Below are 19,518 nucleotides of genomic sequence, written 5' to 3'. Positions count from 1 at the left end.
GAGATTGAGCAGCTTCTTGGTCTTTTGGCTTTCTCCTCATCCCCGGGTGCATTTTAACAGGCTTGTCTGCAGTGGCCGCAAGGGGGAAGAGGGGTCACGTCTGCGGGGAACGCCAATCCAGCTCAAACTCATCATCTGCAGCACGTGCACGAACGCACGCGCACACACGGACCTTTTAAGCCACCGGGAAGGACTTCCAATCACGGAGTTTCTATTTGCCGCTGTTGAATATCTATTGTGCTCAGTGCTGATTGTGATTAATGGGATCCCCGTGAGGGAAGTCAACACGATATGATATGTAATTGCGTGTCATTTGCATATTCTGTTCCACTTTTATGTCCATAGCAGTCCGTTCCTTTTTATTATTAATAGTAGTAGTTTCTCAAATTATTTCGTTTACAATAATAGTCCAAATAAAATAAAATAAAATAAAAATAACGAATTATAAATAAATAAATGTTAAAAAAATAATAATAACGGTACTAATAAAAGATTGATAGCCTTTCTTCTCTGCTACTATTTCGGATGGTGATGAATTGTTCATTCAGCGGGTGGGTATTCTCTTTCCACCGCTGTGGTTGCAGTGTGCTTGGCAATTTGCAAGCGAGTTGTAGCACGTGTTGTCCGCTTGCCGCTTTAGGACCCAGCAGGGAGGCTCGCTGACGCTTCTTCTGCCTGCAGGGCCACTCGAGCGCGCACGCTCTGCCGCTGCCGCTGCTCCTCTGTTGCTCCTCTGCTGCTGTCCAGCATTGCCACCGCGTCACACCATCAGACACCCAGTCCAGGATACTTTCTCCTCCTCCCCTCCTCCTCCTTTTTTTGTTGTTGAGTTCTTCCCCTTGTAAGGTACTTCCCGTGTGTAACCACAGAGCGTGCGGGCACGCGCGCTCGCGCACGGACAAAGCGCGCGTAGCCTACCATACCGGCAGGATTGCGCATTACCCTCCGTCCGCATCCTCCAAATGATCTCGGTCCATTTTTGGATGAGAGTATGAGCCAAGACGATCAGAAAAGTTTCCCGGCGATGGATGAGTTCGCTTTGTGAACGAGGCGGACGCAGTGCGTTTTGGACGGGTGAGTGAGTGAGTCAGTGAGTGAGTGAGTGGGTGCATGCGCCTTTTTACGCACGTTAAAAGGCGGGATTCGCGGCACATGGCGACCGCGTGCGCTTGAGAGTCGCTTCGTGCTTGACTGGTCGCTACGCGTGGATGTGAAGTTGAAAGACGGACGTGTTTGACTGGCTAATGGCATCGAGCGCTCTCCGTGGTGCTGAAACTTTCTCACGCGTGTGCAACAAAGGAGGCTTTGCAGTCGTTATACTCGTAGCTGGAACTAACACTTTGACATTTATTTATTTATTTATTTCCTTGCGTGCACACTTTTTTCCCTGGGGATCGCTTTATTAGTTATTCTTTTGCGCTTAATAAAAAAAACAACCTCAATGTAATTTCTCCCCTCTTGTAGAATTTGATTGTTTGGTTTAATTTACTTTAGCACCACACGCAATGAATCAGATTCCCTAAGTTAAAAATGTAAGACCCAATTTGGCAGGAGAGTTTTTGGAAATGGAAAAGAAATTCCTCTTTTGTAAGCCGAGTTGCGGTCACACCTCACTGCCCGCTCGCTCGTCTGGCTAAAGCTGCCTCATCCGGAGAGCGCCTGTGCTGATGTGAGGGCAGGGCAGGCGATGTGAGGCGAGGCGAAGGGAGGGGAGGGGGCGAGTTTGCTATTATGGGGTGCTTATCGGCAAATACTTGTGTGTGGCAGCCTAAAGGCGGAACCTTAATAGATTTCCATCCAACAGGATTAGTGAATATTTGGTCAAAAAGAAAAAAACACAACAGCAACCAGACGCTGAGTAAGACGTGTACACCAACGTCACCCTCAAGGGGGCCCCAATAATTCCCAGTCCTCCCCTTTCAGCAAATGGCAAGAACCCAAAAGTACCAAAAGTGTTAAAAAGCAAAATATTTTGTGTAAGCGCCCTTGCAAACAAAGCCAAGCTTCTTTTTCATTTGCACTTCCCGATTTTGTGACACGGAGGCCAGGTAGTCGCTAGCTTTTTATTCTACCGGCACAAAGGTCGTGTGGCAACAATAGCATCGTGTCTAGGCGGAGAATGACAGAGGAAGTCACTCAAGGTGTCCAAAACGCCCGCAGGCCGCCGCCGATTGATTCCTCTTTTATTGTTTCTATCACTGTCCTGCCAGCATCTTTGATTGAGGAGCAGGCCGGCCGGCTCAGGCGCCGTCTCCCCCCGCGGACCGCGAGGTCGGGGGATCAACCCGCCGCCGGCTTGTCGCCATCATTCTCGCACGACACGCTATTATTACAGCCCGGGAACGGCGTGTCAGTCAGCCGTGCCGGCGAGTCAATTAGTCACGTCCACAGGGACCCCGGAGAGCCTTTCCCGACAGGTCGACACGGCGCCCGAGCCGATTAGCATGTGTAACTGCGGCTTTCGGTTCTCACCGAGGGAGAGACCTTCGCGCCGTTAAGTCACGAGCCCGACGGGACGTAGCTTGCCGCCGGTAAACAAACGCCTGGTGTCAACACTTGAGATGGGCCTTGAGTTTTGGAAAATTTCATTTGAATGCCAATTTGTCATGCGCGGCGCCGAGTATCGTGACAAGTGCCACACGCTGGCAAACTACTAAAGTCGATGATCAAAAGATGGCGGCTTAAGACTTCTCCAGGAAGGAGTTGCAGTGTTACGTAACTCAATGAGGCAGGCAGAGTGCCGCACTTAACTCGAAGATGAAGAACCTCGAGGATCAAAAAAGTAAAAAGGCTGGATGCCGGGGATGAGAGCCAAAATAGCGCTAGCTAGCATGAGCGTTTTGATCTGAAGGCGCTCAGGGTTGCGGCTGTCGCCACCAACATGGCTGACATGCATTCCGACACCTGCTACCTGCCTGCTCTTGCATTTAGCGCAATTTTTAAAAGTTTTTTTTTTTTACTGCGGCTGGGCCTCTCTGATAAATCCCCCCCACCCCTCCCCTCTTTGTTTTGCACACCTGCTGTCAGCCGCCTGGGGCATCTGTTGACAAACTCCTCCTGAGACCATCAGCAGCTAGCGAGCGCCTTCCTTACTCCATTCCGCAATTGTTCAAAGCAATTGATTTCAACACTATGTGCGTCTGTTGAACATTGCATTTGTTTTTGCAAGCCTGACATAATCCAGGTATGCAAAAAGTCATCATTTGTTGAATTTGAGGATATGTTTTGTCTCTGATTTTGTGTTCCTTGTGGCTGGCTGCATTATTTAGCAGCTTTTAAATTCCTCACACAGCTTGCATCCCGGCGGGGGGGGGGGGGGGGACTGGAGGCATTGAGCTGTTTACCCGCTGGTGTTTTTCATCCTTATTTTCTGATCTTGCTTTATTTTCTCATTTGTATGTTTTCAACGTTGGCTCCTTGCTGGAATCTATATTCTCGTCTTCTTATTCCTTTTGATGTCACCCGCCGCACTTGAGATTGTTTCTTGACGTCGCCAATATATGCGCTTTTCGTGCTATAGGTGCCATCCAAAAAGAAAAAGAAAAATCGTGAGTCAAGGTTATCCTGTCTGCTTCCAGATGCCATATTAGCATTCTTTCTGCCGGCGCGTCAACTTTGTGCATGCTCAGCTGTGCGCTTTGATGTGGGAGATAAAAACGTGTGTGTGCCCCGTGCAGAAAGTGGAGCAGAGCTGACCTGACGCAGAAACGAAGCCATCCAGCACAATGACTTGAAGTGTTGAATTTGAAACGAAATATCAGATGACCATTTTAGATGCAAACTTTTTGAGACTGCCATGTCAAGGCCGCACTCAACTCTGCGTGTGTGTGTGTGTGTGTGTGGTGTGTGTGTGTGACTTTGCTTGATGATGGTGGCCACTGTGTATCCCCTTTAATTAGCTGCAGGTACACATTGTTATTCACGCTGGTGCGGTCGATGCTGATGGTCCTCCTCAGATACATTTCTTGGTGTGTGAGGATGTGCAAAAAAGCAGATGTTGCCTTCACCACGGCTGCAGTGTTTGATGAGGTCACATAGCGTTTTTTTTCCTTCAGCCTGAGGAGGAGTGAGTACGGTTTTTACTCTTTGGGAATGGATTGAACCCCCCCCCCCTCCATCACCATATTTGCATCTCCGCTCCATTGAGCTTCTTTAATGTACTGCTGCAGTTGTGTGTGCGTGCATGCGTAGTTGTGACTACAGTGTAAGTAAGACGGATGAGTGTGTCAAGGTTGGGCCCCCCCCCCCCCCCCCCCCCCCGCTGTGTTGGCAGTTTGGTGCGACTTGTCCTTCCATTTAGAAGCCGCGGCATAAAGGTTTCAAAGTTGAGTTTTAAAGCGGGTTTGAAACTTGAACCATTTTGGAAACAATATGACCTCTCATGTCTCTCAAAATTTCAGACATGTCACATGACGCGTTTAGCGTAGCATTCTAGAGCCGTCGCTCGACCCAAAGGCCTCGTCTCCGGAGGCTCTGACAACGAATTAACACATTTAATGAAGAAAAATCAGATGAATGTTGCTCACAAGAATATTCCATCCTTGTCCCCCCATCGCTCAGTATTGCAGGTGCATCAGGCAAGGACCAATTTACGGCGCTAAACAAACAATGCGGCGGCGGCGCACGGCGGTAATTGCCAATTTGACTTTGCCGCTCGCGCTTGAGAGGAGGGCGGCCGCGCCAGGAAATAACACATTAGGCGTGGGAGGGACCCTCAGCATGTGTTCTTTTGATTTCCTGACACAAAAAAAAAAAAAAAAATGGCTGTTGACAGACAACATGCTTGCCGGATTGAGGTGACGTGCCCATTTTGAAAAAAGCTTTTAAAATTCTGCTTTTGCTTTTTATTCCAAAATAGCGTTAAGGTTTCAAGCCTGGGTTGAGTCTTCAATTTAGGTCGAAGGTTTCAAACTTGGGTTCAAATAATGTTTGAAGACAAGGTTATGGCTTCAGTGAGTGTTTGAAAGCAAAATGTTTGTTCTGTTTGCTTTGAGAGGCGGTCCCATCTCGGCCCAGCCAAAGTCCCGAAACGGACTCGCTGGTGGGATTTCACGCAGGCCGCCGCCGCAATAAAACTAGTTAGTGATGATGAACAAACTCAAGTGTGTCCCCTTTAATTGGTGCGCTCCTCGCTCGCTGTCTGTCAGCACGCTAATCAAGCGCGGCCTCTGTAATCTTTTTGTATCCGCTTTTTAATTGGGCAAGCTAATGAGAAGAACGTGCTTATTTGGAATGGAATAGCAAGACGCTCTGCTCGGGATTGGTAATTACACACGGAGATGGCCAAAGTACTCGTGTCCACATTTTAGCGTCTGAAAGGAAGAAGACGAGTACAGATTCAAGCGGTGTGCTTCCAGGTCCCCAAGTTCTTTTCTTTTCCATTTATTTTTCTTAATTTTTTCCCTTTTGTTTTCTTTTCTTTTCTTTATTTTTCTTTTCTTTATTTTTCTTTATTTTTTTCCCTCTTGTTTTCATTTATTTTATTTTATTTTATTTCCCTCGTTTTGCCTTTTTGAAGCACCCTTTTGGACAGGTTTGCACTTGCAGATGAAGTCGCTGCAAACACTGTCAGAGCGTTGGCATTCAATTCCGGCTTTCAAGCGTTTTGAAATTGGGCTTCGGAGCTGGGCTTAGGCTTTGGCTGGAGCTTCCCTGCGCCCTTCACGTGTTTCTCGTGTCATTGCGGGAAGTCAAGTGATTGATGCTGCGTGTTTGCTGCGCTCGGCAATGCTAAACACGCGATAACAAGAACGCCCCGCCAAAAATCAAAGAGTCGTCCATCTGTCCCGTCGAGCCGCCCGGCCTTTATTCCGATCAGGCTAGATGGGAGCCACTTAAGCCGCCGCTCGCTCGGCGCCCGCCGTCCCGCTCATCCATCACCGCCCGGCGCCGTCCCCGCGGGAAATAATCGGCTTTTAATTCGTCACGGATCACGCTCGCCGCAAGACGGATGGTCGTGCATGGGGACGCGCGGCGACCCGACGCCCCGCCTCACCTTTGCACTCAAAAGCAAGCTGTGGCGCAAATTGCCGTTTCAACACAGTGCTGGCTTTCAAATTCCAAACTCAAGCCTGCGTTTGCTTCTGAGCGAGGCTTAGCATTGCTAGCCACGCTTGGGCCTACAATGTGGCCTTTCAAACAAGTGTGCCGTGACACTTGCGTAATATGCAATTGGAGAGTGCGTCACGCGTGGGCGAGTGGCTCCAATGAGAAAATCAGAGCGCATATTCAAGCGGGGCGGAGCACGCAGACGAGGAGGCGGCCGCGTGCGCTCAAACACGGGGGGAACAAGTTGTTCCACAGATGGCCGATCTGCAAAATTGGGCTCCATTTATTTCGGCTGGGATTCGACCGAGACAAGACAGCGATTAGCTCATTCGCCGCCATTGACGACTATAGACGTCAAAAATCCATATGGGTCTGTGGCCCTTCTTGATGCACCCGTATGTTTTTTGTGTCGCAGACCCGTGCCCAGGGATGGCGTCAAAGTGAGCGGCAGCATGCGCCTTACACGCTTGAAGGCCACGCCCCTCCTGGCCATGGTCCTGCTGGAGCTGGTGCGCTGCCAGGAGGCTCCCATTATAGCAGGTAAGACTGCCGCCATCTTGCTTTGTCTGACTGGGAAGTGCGGGCGGGACACTGGACTGGGCAATGTTCTGGTCGGATAATTCCCATTGAACGCATGTTAGCCTTAGCTTTAGCTTTAAGTTGTGTCGTTCAAATTCCTGACTTGCATTGCTTGGCGCTCGCTATTCAGCTCGCCGGCTCCCTCGGCCCGAGGCTGATTAAATATGTGCTTAATAAGGCGGCGGCGAGAGACTCAAATTACACGGGAGCCGCGCTGACCTTTTGAAATTACCGGAGCGATTGTGTGAGACTCGGCCAGGTGAAGTTTATAACCCAAGCTGCCAAAACGCAGCCGGCGGGCGAACGCGTGCAGAAATGTTCTATCAGAGCCATGTTTGACACTTTGGACCATCAGAGGCTTGTTGCCGACAAGCTAAACACACACGCCGCCGCTGAAGTGCCATTTGGCGTTAATGCCAACGCGACTTCATACGTCTCATTGACTCCTTTCTCCTCGCCGAGTCAGCGCTATCGACGGCGCTGATAGCTGAAGGTCGTCGATCCAATTTGAAAGGAAAGGCAGAAAAATGCAGCAAGAAAGTCGGCCTTTTGGCATCTGTCCGTGCAGCCGCACTTATTTGGCGCCCGAAGCTCTCGAGTATTCCGCTTGGCAAAAACCACACGAAAGCTCTTAACAGATGAAAACGTCCAATTGAAATACGGCTGCACCGAATGGTGCAAAAACGTCAGCGTTCAGAGAAAAGCCCACAGATGAGGTGACCTCGGTGCCCGGTCAGAACCTCTCCAGGATGGGCACGTCCCACCGGAGAGGAGAGCCCAGGTGTCATGGTAGCACAGCTTCCCCCTTTTTTTTTTGTTTTCCATGAGAAAACAAGCAATCTGTCAGCCGACCTTGTTTTGGCAGAAAATGTGGCCACCAATAAGCGTATTGTTTATAGCTTCCAACAGTTTCCCGAGGGTGGGGGTGAGGTGGCGGCGGGGGCTCTTATCGTCTTCCAGCCCGTCACCATTTAATTACACGGAGGGGCCACACTTCCTCATCACACTCCATCCGCCCCCAGGCCACCATTTAATGATGCCGAATGCACTCCGGGAGCCCCTGGCCTTTTTTCTTTTTAATTTTCTTTTTTTCCGTCATTCTGCTGCTTTTTCCTCAGACACGCCTCAGCGTGTCTCCGCTGGTGCACTCTTCCTGCTTTTGTTGTTTTTCATATTTTGCTTCAAGGCTTGAAACTGGATGGCTAAAAACGAAGCTTCATGTTCTCCTCCTGCTTTGCTTTGTCTAAAGTGGTGGGCAGGCTCTTGACAAAAAGGTCAAAGAAAAACCGGCGCCTCGAAAACTAGCGTTGCTTTGAGAAACCAATGGACAAAAATCCGCTATAATCTTATGCGATTTTTATTTTTTTATTTTAGCCTCAGATGGAAAGCCCGCCCTGTCCTTTCAGTTCTGGGCCCTTGCATGAATAAAACAATGCCATTAAATTTGACATTATTGCTGTTAAATGCAACGGATGACATTTAAATTGAAATGCTGCGCTATGCACGGGCGGCGCAGTTTATTGATTTCCATAGAGACGCGACACAGGCACCTCTGTATCTCTTAACCCTGATTCTCATTCAGTCAGTCCCCGCACACACACCATCCCCGTGAGCATCCCTCTCGAAGGCTTTGTGCGGAGGGACTGCAGCAGCAGTGTCATCCCTCAAATGAATTTTTCTTCACATCCCTCTCCCCATTAAAGACGGCATTTGTGTTGCGGCACTTTGAGTGCATACACACTCACCGCTTTTTTGATGAGGCCTCCTTGGTGACGCTCTGTGACAAAGACTCGGCCACTGAAATGCTCAAAGTGCGTCAAATGTTGCAGGTGCTTGCAATCGTGTAAACAGCGGCCATCTTGAATGTCCAAACCGGGCCAATTTTCCTCATAGAAATTTAGTGATATGCCATAAATAGATACAATAAATATCAGAATTGACAATCCCAGACTGATTGACAAGCCAAAGCGCTTGAATAGGCTCCGTTTAAAACCAGATAATATCTTTGACGTCTATAACCGTCACTGAATGGCACTGAATGAGTTAAAAGCAGCCGTTCGGCAGTGTGGAGGGATCATTGACGCTATCTCAAAAGGGAAGAGTGGATGGAAATGGAGCTCACAATTGAGAGTCACCCATTGAAAGTCATGAATGAAGGCTTGAACAATCAAATCCACTTAGACGTCAAATTTAAGCCTGAAAATCTTTTTGGGCTGGATTTGCATCCAAATGACCTTTGAAAGCAAGCAATCAAACTTCACTTGCCCATCCTTTTTTGGACACAGATTAGCCAAAAGAGCCTCGCTTACGAAGTCCAAACCTGCAAATATGTTTACAAATGTGTGTGCGTGCTCTTAGACATCAATATTCACAGTCCTCTTCTATGACCTCAATTATCTTATAAAGAAACTTGCTTGTTGAGTGAGAGATCCTTTTTTGATAAGTTAAAAAAAAAAAAAGAATTCCCCAAATTCTTCAATTTCTCACACTTTTAGCCTCTGGACAGGAAATATTAGCAGAGCAATACAAAAGGCGTCCGTCCGTCTGTCCGTCCCAGGCATGCAGGACAAAGCCGGTTTGATTTCATGCAAATTTCCTCTGGAGGCGCAAAAGGCGGGCGAGCCAGCCTCGCGTTTGCCTCGGCCTCGCTTGTCTCGTTAAACTGAAGCCTTCACGTCCGCAGGGGGCGCCTGCCCGCATCTCCTTTTGCATCAAATTGTCTTTGGAACCCACCGAGAGCTCTTTTGCCTCCTGCTCACTTTTGTTGATTTGCTTGATTTATTTATTTTTCGTCCTTTCGTTCCCCCCCGATCGGATGTGACACGCATTACTAAGCGAGAGCAGAAAGCAGGCAAAATGTCTGCTTGGCTGGCTCCAGACAAACATTGTTTTTGTTGGTGCCCCGACTTGAAATTTTAGCGGAGATATTTGGTGCTTTCTTTTTTTCCCTCGTATTGCATCATTCATTTTCCCGGGGTGCTGCTGTGAGAACTTTCCAACTCGGAGGCCGTGTGAACAAAACATCAACGTCTGGGCCTGCGAGTATTAATGATGACGTCAGTCTTTCTCGAGTGGTCAGGTGTGAAGGCTTGCCGGTGTTTATGGGAACTTTTCCTGAGGCGTTTGCTTGGCGTGTTTGCGCTGTGAAATATTGATGCAAGCCGCGCTTCCAAAGGCAGCAGGTCAGGAGTATCGCGGGACGGCACACGTGTTAAATTATGGAGCAGCTTGCGCAAACTTAAAGATTATTCTCTCCCCACGCCAGCCCATAGCCCGGCCGGCTTCCTTTTCAATTCGCCTGCAACGATAACGGCGTCGTAACTCAACGGGAGTGTGTGATAGGAGGTGAAAATATATTGTGTTTTTTTTTTATTTTTTTGGAAATGAAATGCGACCATTTTATGAGTTTCTCTTATCTGGTCTTAATGTTGCCGGCGTCCTAATCTCGTCAAGCGCCGCACCTGTCACGCTTTGGATACGCAATGTGTTGGGCCGGACATGGGGAGATTACCGCCGCTGAGGAATGTTCCTGTTCCTGCTTCAATTGAACGGCCGGAGAGGAATGATGGGAAATGAAAATAGGCCGAGTTGACGAAACACGTTTCGAATGCCTCCCAAGTGGAATGCTACAAAAGTCATATGGTGGAGGATGGGAAATGAGTTCACCGCTGACGGCAAAGGGATGAAAAGTGTGCTGATAACCACAGAACAGGAAATGGAACCTCTGTGACTTGGAGTGGGGCGTGCGTCCGTGAATGAGTACAGTACAACAAATACGAATCATCACAGTGGTGCCTTGCGAGACCCAAGTCATTTCAAGTCATCAGACATTTTGTTTGTTTATTTTGAGTTTTGTATATTTGATGTATAGTGGAATGTTTGGCAAATAGTCAGCTGTTCATCATAAAAGTGTTTTCAAGCTGTTCAGTCCACTCTACTCTAAAACGAAGCTAAATCACAGAATGACACGTCGTTGCCTTAGATAGATTGCTAATAAACAATATAAAACTCCATTGACATGCTAACAGTTAGCATTGATAATTGCGCTTTTATTGGGACATCTCTACAAAAAAAATGAGCCACTTAGTAGAAGTACAATTAGGCAATAAATTAAGGAAACGAAAGAGACGCTAACGTACTTAGCATGAAGCCAAAAGCATCACGACGAAATACCGCGCCCACTCAGCCAAATGTATTCAAATGACTTTGAAGCGCTAATGATGGCGCGCTAAATCGAGGTACACAAAAGACAGGCGGCAAATTGATGTCGGTGACAAAAAGGAGCCGGCTGACATTGGTTTTTACGGCCGCAGCCGCCCGCCCACCTGCCCGCCCGCCCGCCGCCGTATAATGATGGCAAAGTGCTGACGAGGGAGCCGAGTGATGGCTCTGCGCCGGCCGGGTGCCCGTCACGCTCGCCCGTCACGCTGGCTCAAGGGTGCCGGGAGGTCGCCGAGAGGTCGCCGGGCGGTCCTCCATTTAAATTGATTTGAATTTTCAAAGCATTAAGGAAATGCTAACTGAATATAAAACCAGTCGGGCTCTGAGTTCTGCAGACTCTGCTCAATTAGTGAAGCCCATAGTCCAGCACGCTTCACACCTAGACGTAGACCAAAAGCTGTAGTGTCAGGGCGCCCCCGGCACGCCGTTACGTCCTCATTAGCGCCTCCTTCACGCCCGTTTTATCGGCGTGACAATGACATAAGTCATGGATTCCCACGCCCGAGTACACTTGATGGCCGCTCAGCGTCACTTTCACACCAACGTTGAGGGTCGGATGGGAATATGGTTGCTTGTATTTGTTTGGAATCAGTTATTCAGTCACTTTAGCCGAGACATTAGCCATAATAGAAATAGAATGAGGTGAAATTCTTGGGAAAATACGTCTATCTATTTTTTTTGCAAGGTGTCAGGACTCACATCGTTGTCCTTCACTTTCCAATATACTCGATCGGCATTCAGCTCTGGAGCCCGCCCCGCCCCTCCTTTTCCCCCCATCCAACTTGATTCAATCATGCAATTTGCTGGCGAGCAAGATGGAGCGATGTAGCGCTCTATCTTTTGTCGATGGTGATTACTTATTGATCATGCGATCGATACGTTTGTCACGTCGTCGCCTGAATACCTGCGGCCTCATTGTGGCTGTGTTCCACTCCGTCCACAAAAAGATAAGATAAAACATGGCGAATAAAAACTCTTGAATCTTGAATAAGGAGGAGGAAGGAAAGACAATCAGCTGTCCAAGTGGGATCTTGAATTGCGACCCCCCCCCCCCCGGCCCATATTTGCAGTCCCATTTCTTTGTGGATTTTTTTTTTGGTACAGTTCATACCTATTTTAATCTGATGCCCATTTATTTTGGGTGTAGTTTCACTCTGCTCCACTAGATGGCGGCACACTCTACTCCTTTCCTGACTAGAGGGGCTCTCCTAGCAAATGGATGGATTTTCAAGATGGCTTATTTATGATCAGGCACGCAACCTACTCATAATCATAAATCCACCTGTATGCTGAATGCATAATTCATATAGCATGCCTCTTTTTATTGCTTTGCAAGATGAGCTGCTTGTGTCAAGAATGTCTGTCAGTGCAGAAATGTTGTTTTCATGAAAAAAACAACATGCGTTTAAGTCAAAGTTGAATAGAGTAGAGAATTTCCTGTCCAAAAGAATATTTTCGAGGAACACAAATTTATATTCTTGACAAAAATTCACATTTTATGAATGTAAGTCTTTTTAAGTCAATTGTTATTTTTTCCCTTCCTGGTTTTAGCGTTGCGAGGGGCGCTGCCCTTTTTAACTCCTCGCCAATTACAGTCCTTAAACAGCCCTTTAATGACGGATTTAACGCCCGTCTTGTCATTTTATGGCGGCAATGTACATGGACGGAGGAGAAGACGTCTCCGGCTTTTTAATGGTGTCCTTAACGGCTTCTAAATGACGGCGCGCGTCAGAGACCACGTAGCGCTGGCTGGGCTGGTGTCAAGGTGACTGTATGTCGTGGCCGTCTTGCCCGTCAGCTCTGATTCCTCTCTTTGATTTCTTTATTCGATGGCTTTACCGCAACCGGCGAGCGCTATTCCCCAAAGGAGCTCGCCGATCGATCGCTCGCTGACGCAGCGATAGCGAATGACTGAAGCGCTGACGCCGCTCCGGCCGATCCCACATGTGATGAAATCTTTTGGGCAATATACATCCTAAATATCTGTCTGTCCTCACACACACGCACCCACAATTGTTTACGCAAACGTACAATTTCACACACAAATGCCGTTGCTGGAATTCATCACGACGTCTGCAGATGTTTCCGCTCGGTGAGAATCAGGCCGCTTGCTATTGATTTGCCGTCACTTGCCTGCTGTGAAAGCCACCAGGGGATCGTGTCTTTTGTTTTTTTGAAGCCGGCAGCTTCATGCATGCGCATGTTCCTCCGTCGGGTTTGACTGCTCTGGATTGTTTACACGGACCGCCACCTACTATGCAGCATTAAAGCTGTCAGTCACGCACGCACGGCAACTCGGCGGAGGTGGAGGCGGCCATCCGTCACGCCAAAGAAGACTTGTGGCTTTTACCGTAGTAGCGCACATTAGCACTTCTGTGAGACCTTTACTCTTGGATGTGATTGACACCTCATCACACTCAGTGATTTAGCCGACCTTTTGTTGACACGGTCCTTTCGGAGCGACTTGAGTGTAACTGGAAGGTTCAGACCAAAATGGCCGACTTCCTTTTTTTGCTGAGTTCTCCTCAAGACCAAACCTCATGTTGCGATTCTGAATACATTTGAACTTTGGCAGCTCTTTGCAAACTCTTGAGCATGAAAATTGAAATGGGTGTCATTGCAAAAGTGCACCGTCTCCATCTGTAAATCGCTCACACGAGAGCTCGGGCTTTGTCCTTCCCGCTCGGCACGTCGACGGCTTTTATGTAAACATGCCGCATGCGTTACCCCGAGGTGAAAGCCGCGGCAAGGGAGGGGGAGTGGGAGAGGGGGGCAAGTCTCTTTATACCCAATTAAGCTCGCCAAAGTATGGAAGATAGTCCTGGCTGAAACCTCGTCTCCCTGGGTGCCCCATTAGAGCGCCGAGAAGCCGACGAAAACCCTCGCTAGTCCCTGACGGTGTGGGGGTAAAAAAAAATAAAAAAAGTGACCCGTAGCTGAGATTTACTAAATATACTGAAACGGGAGTCAGCGGCAGGGAAATGTATGCGGGAGCTGCCTCTTTATTATGTCAGACAGAAACAACTCCATCGCCACACCCAGGTTGAAAATTCTCACCAAAAAATAGTCCAGCGCGCAAACGAGACTTGGATCTTGCGATGCCGCCTGCCCGCTCGCCCGCCAGCAGATTCGCCACTGCTAGCGTGTTAGCTTTCAGTCCATCTGTTGATCCTCCACAGCCAGGTGCACAAAGGAAAGCAAATTTGATCCTCTAACTAGCTGGCATCTTTTACGCGGCCAATTTCCATACCAACGTTTTCTCGGGAGAGGATCGGAAAACTTCTTTCAATTTTGCCTACGGAGATCTTTGAAATAGTTTGTAAACGACATGGCTGATTGTGAGCGAATGAATGAGGCCGCCACGCAATCAGGTAAGGCGCCGGCCGGCCCCTCCGAGTGGCTCTCGCCTCCTGACTTGAACTGAAAACCATGACAACCGATTGTCCTGTTTGCTTTTTCCATTTCATTTAAAAAACAAAATGGAATTGGAATCTAACCCAGTTTTCATCGTAAGAACCAACATGTTATTTCTCAAAGTGAAGTCATTTGACTGACCTCGCTTACACTTAGCATTCAATGTGTAATGCTAATGCTATAGCATTCAATGCTAGTGTTTCGTTTCCAGTGTTCCGGCGGCGGAAGCGTGAGCGAACGTTCATATCTTTTCGCAAGCGCTTGTCTATAGCCGAATGTCAGCAGACGCACAACGTAATGAGACGGGATTTGTAGCCGTATTACACCTGAGCGTGCGCGAACAAACAAGAAGGTCGAGCGATCCGCTCTCCAAACAAGACATGAGTCAATGACGTCGACCTTTAAGCCAAAGTGTCAAGTGTTTGTTTGCCTGCTGCCTAGTTAGCAGGCTACTCGCATCATACACTGACAGCCTTCAAACCTCACCGCAATGTGTTTCAGACCTTTCCCACACTTGAAACCTGAATTTAAAGCCCTACCCATTTATTGGAACCCACCCCCCCCCCCCCCCCGACGAGAAGCGCTTAAAAGCATGAACGCATCAAATATATACAAAGTTGTTCTTTGCTCAAAGGGGTTTACGACATGAGGACTCGACGTTTACGGCAAACGATGACACGTGTTAAACAATATTGTCGGGCGTTCGGCAACAAGCAGCTTTGAGCACCAGAGAACGGCAGACAAAGGAAGGACGGAGGAAAGTGATGTATGATCAAAGGCAAAAGCGCTATCGATTCTCTTCCATTGTGTTTGGCGCCATTAAAGCGCCGATCCCGAAATGGACGCGTAAAAAGGCTTTGGCGATAAAACACGTGCTTGACAGGGAGGAAGAAAGGGAGGGGGCTGATACTTATGTTGCGCTTCATTTCATTTGAAAGGCGCCACGGAAACAAACGCACGGTAGTGATGAAGCATTCCAAAGTAACGCCCGGTGGCCAATTTTGGCCCGTGTAGAAATATGCGCCGGGCCGCAGCCTCTGGCGTAAAACGAATCGGGCGGGGGCTGTCAGTTATTCCAATCGTAACCTCTTCAAATCTCCTGATTATTTTGTCATGGGAAAATAAAAGAACATAGTCATGCTGTTGCAAAAATGCGCACACCCTCTCATTAAATGTATTGTAGTGTTGAGAATGAACCCACCTCACAATTATTAACACTAAATAAGGTTCCCTACGGAAGTCTCCCTGCTCTTTTGAACGCTTTGAATTGTTTGCACATAATTTTCCCCGGTGTGCATCCCTGCCAGTTGGTGGGAGCAGATGGGGGTCAAAGGTGAAGGGCGAGTAGGATAGGATGGCGAAAAGCGCGTCCCGACCTTTGCGATTGCATCGCCTGTCTTTGTCTGCCTGGCCTCCTTCACCCCTCCCTCTCTCCCCCCCAGCCCACCGCACTCCCATCAGCTGCTGGACAATGAAGGCAATGAAAGTGGCCCAGTAATGGATCCTTTCTGCGTCCCGCTCTGCCTTAACTACAGACGACAGCGCTCCACTCTTGAGCCTTTGTTGTCGTCTCTCCTTCGACGGGGAATGCGGATTTTGCATCTTTGTTGGTTTTTCGACCAAATGGATGTCATCGGGTTTTCAGCGTGTTTATACATGCAGCTCTTGGCGTTGCTTTGCAACGTTAGGCCAGAGATTGCAAACAGGCGGCAGTGGGGGATTTGAGAAACGAAGCAACGCCACCAGGGCTTATATTCACTTCAATCAACATATATATGTTTTGGTAAGATTGTCAGCTTAACTCCCGAATTGCAAATGCAACAAATTCATTTGCATGAAATAAGAATAGCTGTAACATCCCAAAAGTTTTTTTTTTTTTTTTGTAATTGATTGCAGCGCCCTCTGTTGACTCATGCGGGGTAACAGCCGACTTTTCCCCCGAATGCAAACCGACTACCGAAAGCGCACAGAGTAATTAAAAAACGTCTTCTCCATTGTTATTTAGTCAAAATGTTTGCTTCCGGCACGGCATGGCTGCCAGTTTTTTCTCGGCAGCATATGTTTTCACGCCAGCCGGGAGATGATTGACGCGGGAGCTTCCTCAGACGTGTAGAAAAATGCTCCTCTGATCGCTGTGCACGCATGCGAGACAATTCCAAACGCGCCTCGAGGTCCGGACCTCCCGTCGTGGCGCAATGCCGCACGCCATCCCGTAATCCCCCCTCCCCGGCCCGAAACACTGACTCTGGTGCACGAGCCCCCGCCGCCCCCCCTCGCCTTCGCAGCCCCTGGCCATTTCTCGCCACCCCCCTCCTGCCGCCACGTCTTGGCAGGCGCACTTTTGCTCAGCTCGGAAAATTCAATCAGATGCTTAATTACATCCTAACACGGGTTCCTACCAGCTGGCTTTATTCCCCCGCTCCTGATTAAAGGGATTTGAAAAATGAAATTTAACAGCGCATTTGCATGCGCTTCTAAACTGAGGGAATTGTCTGTGTGTGTTTTTCACCCCCGTAGGAATTCATGGAAATTGTTCATAACAATATTAACAATACAACACTTAGTTGCATCTTCATTGGTGAAAGTTAAACGTTTAGGCACAAAAGCAAATAATTTATACCATAACTTTTTGTCAATTTACTTATTTCACAATTGTAAATACACAATTGCTTTCGCAAACAATTGTTAATACAAACACAATTGGTTACAGGAACATACATTTGTTAATAGAAACACGCTTGTTTAGACAAAAATGGTATTATTTACATGAATACAATTTTAAAAGGTTCAGTCAAACACGAAGGACGCGTCGTGCTTGGCGGACGCGCCGGCCAAAGCCGGCAACTCGGACGCAGCGGCTCATAAATCAGGCCAAAAAAAAAGACACGTAAATACAAGAGCGCTCGTATCTGGCCTGACGAATGGCATGGCGGAGGCGTAATGGGGGCCAAGTGGGGGCCCGCTCGCCAAGCCGCGCTAAGAAAATGGCTCCATTAATCATAGCGAGGCCGATGCCGTCTTCATCATCATCTTCATCATATACATACGGCACAACGACTGACTGCGCTGTGTTTTTTTTTTTTGTATTCTCGCAACGTGCACGCAGCAGCTCTTGGTCTGTTCCGAGATGCGCGTGGCCAACCGCCGATGGCGTGTTTTTCCACAAGCAAATCGATGGCATACTGTCCGTCCAGCTGATATCAGCCAGCAGGCTCGCCATTAATATTGCAAACTTTATTGTGACACATTTTGAAGTGGCTGCCACTCCGCTACCTTGTCTTGCCATTTTCCGTCCACAACTATTTACATCACACACACAATTTATACTCTTTTATTTTATTTTTTTTACAAAGAAAAAAAAACTAAAGCTTTTGGGGTCTGACCTCAAACACGAGAATATTTCCATTTCCGGTTAGCGAGTATCCTACTGCCTACTTTTTGCTAATATGATGAAAAGGTCTGAAATTTATAGTAGGAGCAATGTAGCATTAGCGGGATTAACAGGATTAAGGGAAAAGTAACACATCATCTTTGAGAGGGATTAGTGAGGTATGCCTGATGCTGAAGTCTGAGCATTTCTTTAGTGGTGAAGATGATGAAGGACACTGTAATTAGTCCCGTTGAAACAACAAGAGAAAGATGAGGCTGCGGGGGCCTATTGTCTGCCATAACTGCAGGGAAGGGGGGGGGCGTGGTGGTGGTGGGGGGCAAACTCCCCCTCCCATCACCGCCACCCCAACAATGTGTGGCGTTACTGCCATCTGCTGGCCGTGCACATCACTGCAGGTATTGAAGGCGACAGCGGCATGAAAGTGAACAAAAGCAAACAGAGATAATCAATAAGAGTGCAAATTGATTTAACTGACTTTAAAAAAAAAAAAAAAACTCTGTCTGTGTAGAGTATTACTTGAGTATTTGTCTGCAAACAATTTGCAAAGTTAATTTCCCCAAAGCTCTGCTCATGAAGCAGCAACAGTTTGGCTTTCTGCTGAAAGGTTCTGACTGCATACAACAGTGACCTCTAGTGGACAGACCGTGCATTACATCACCAACCCCCCCGCTGTAACGGCATACAACAGTGCCATCTAGTGGACGGATTGCGCATTACATCACCAACCCCCGCTGTAACTGCATACAACAGTGACCTCTAGTGGACAGATTGTGTCCACTAGCTACATCACCAACCCCCGCTGTAAACACGACAGCCCTCTTTGTGTGTCAAACAGGATGTGCAGAACTAAAATCATTTCCAAATTGAAATATTTTTTATTGCTTGGCGTCCAAGTAAGATCATTTGGAGCCATTAAAAAAAAAAAGAGAGTGGAGCCCTTTGTGCTCTTGACAAGGCTGCACTCTGCGCTTGCTAATGACATTCTACACTTTGGCAGGGAAGAAGGGAGCGAGAGAGAGAGAGAGAATGAGAGGGGAGGGGCGACCTTCACTTGACAAAGTGACCTGCTGCAGCCAATAGCCATAGCGTGTAACCGTAAACGCAGACTTGCTGAGCTTGTCTTTACCAAAATAGTCTTTTTGTGCGTGCGGCACGTCGTGCAGATCGGCCGGCTCTTGTGCCCGTTGGCCCCTTTCCAAATATCAGCTTGGTTTGGGTTCTGCAGGTTTTGTCCGATGGCGAGCCAACTTGAACCACGTTGTCGTGGGTGACGCTAATGTGTGAGAATTTCAAGTTTTGTCCCACGGTGCATAATGGAATCATTTTTTGGTCCTCTCCATTTCAAAGAAGTTGTCCTGAACATTTTGTTCAATCACTACCGAATTTGAACCACATGTGAATCACCAGAATTTGGACTTTCCATCACGGCCTATCGTACAATAGCCCCAAAGTTGAACCGCAAGAGGTTTTGGGAAATCCAGCCCCCCCTCGAAGCCTGCTTGACTTTGCATCTTGGACCCCCAAAAAAGGTTTCTCGGCCCTGCCGTTTTACTTTGGAGGAACACTTTGCTTCTTTCCCCCTGAGCGATGCTCGTGGTGTAACTTTTGTCCTATTGCAACCTCATTTGAGCCAAATTGCTACGAGTGATGCTCATGTGCCTCAATTGTTGTTGGCAAATGAACTTCTCATTAAAGATCTAGCCGTCAAAGAGGAACCTGCTGTCGTTCACTTGCTACTGAATTGAACCACAGCAACAAAATATGATCTCTTGGCCCTTTTCTGAAATGTATCCAGAGGCTTTGGGTCCTCCTCCTGTGTTTACGAGGCACTCTGAAGCGTTGCCGCTTCCGACGCTCTGCTGTGT

General features: G+C 48.0%; 1 protein-coding gene across 1 annotated transcript in view; it reads left to right on the top strand.

The window, feature by feature from the left end:
• The first annotated feature begins 722 nt into the window (after positions 1-722).
• robo1 (roundabout, axon guidance receptor, homolog 1 (Drosophila)) overlaps positions 723-19,518 on the top strand; it is a 90,737-nt gene continuing 71,941 nt past the window's right edge. The window contains exons 1-2 of the mRNA XM_037266985.1: positions 723-1,074; positions 6,464-6,588. Coding sequence (XP_037122880.1) covers positions 6,501-6,588 — 88 coding nt within the window. The 5' untranslated portion in view covers positions 723-1,074; positions 6,464-6,500. The remainder of the gene's footprint in view (positions 1,075-6,463; positions 6,589-19,518) is intronic.

The sequence above is a fragment of the Syngnathus acus genome, chromosome 13 (genome assembly GCF_901709675.1).
Source record: "Syngnathus acus chromosome 13, fSynAcu1.2, whole genome shotgun sequence".
Classification (NCBI taxonomy): domain Eukaryota; kingdom Metazoa; phylum Chordata; class Actinopteri; order Syngnathiformes; family Syngnathidae; genus Syngnathus; species Syngnathus acus.
The sequence above is the reverse complement of the archived record's forward strand: the minus strand, read 5'-3'. Positions and strand labels throughout refer to the sequence as shown.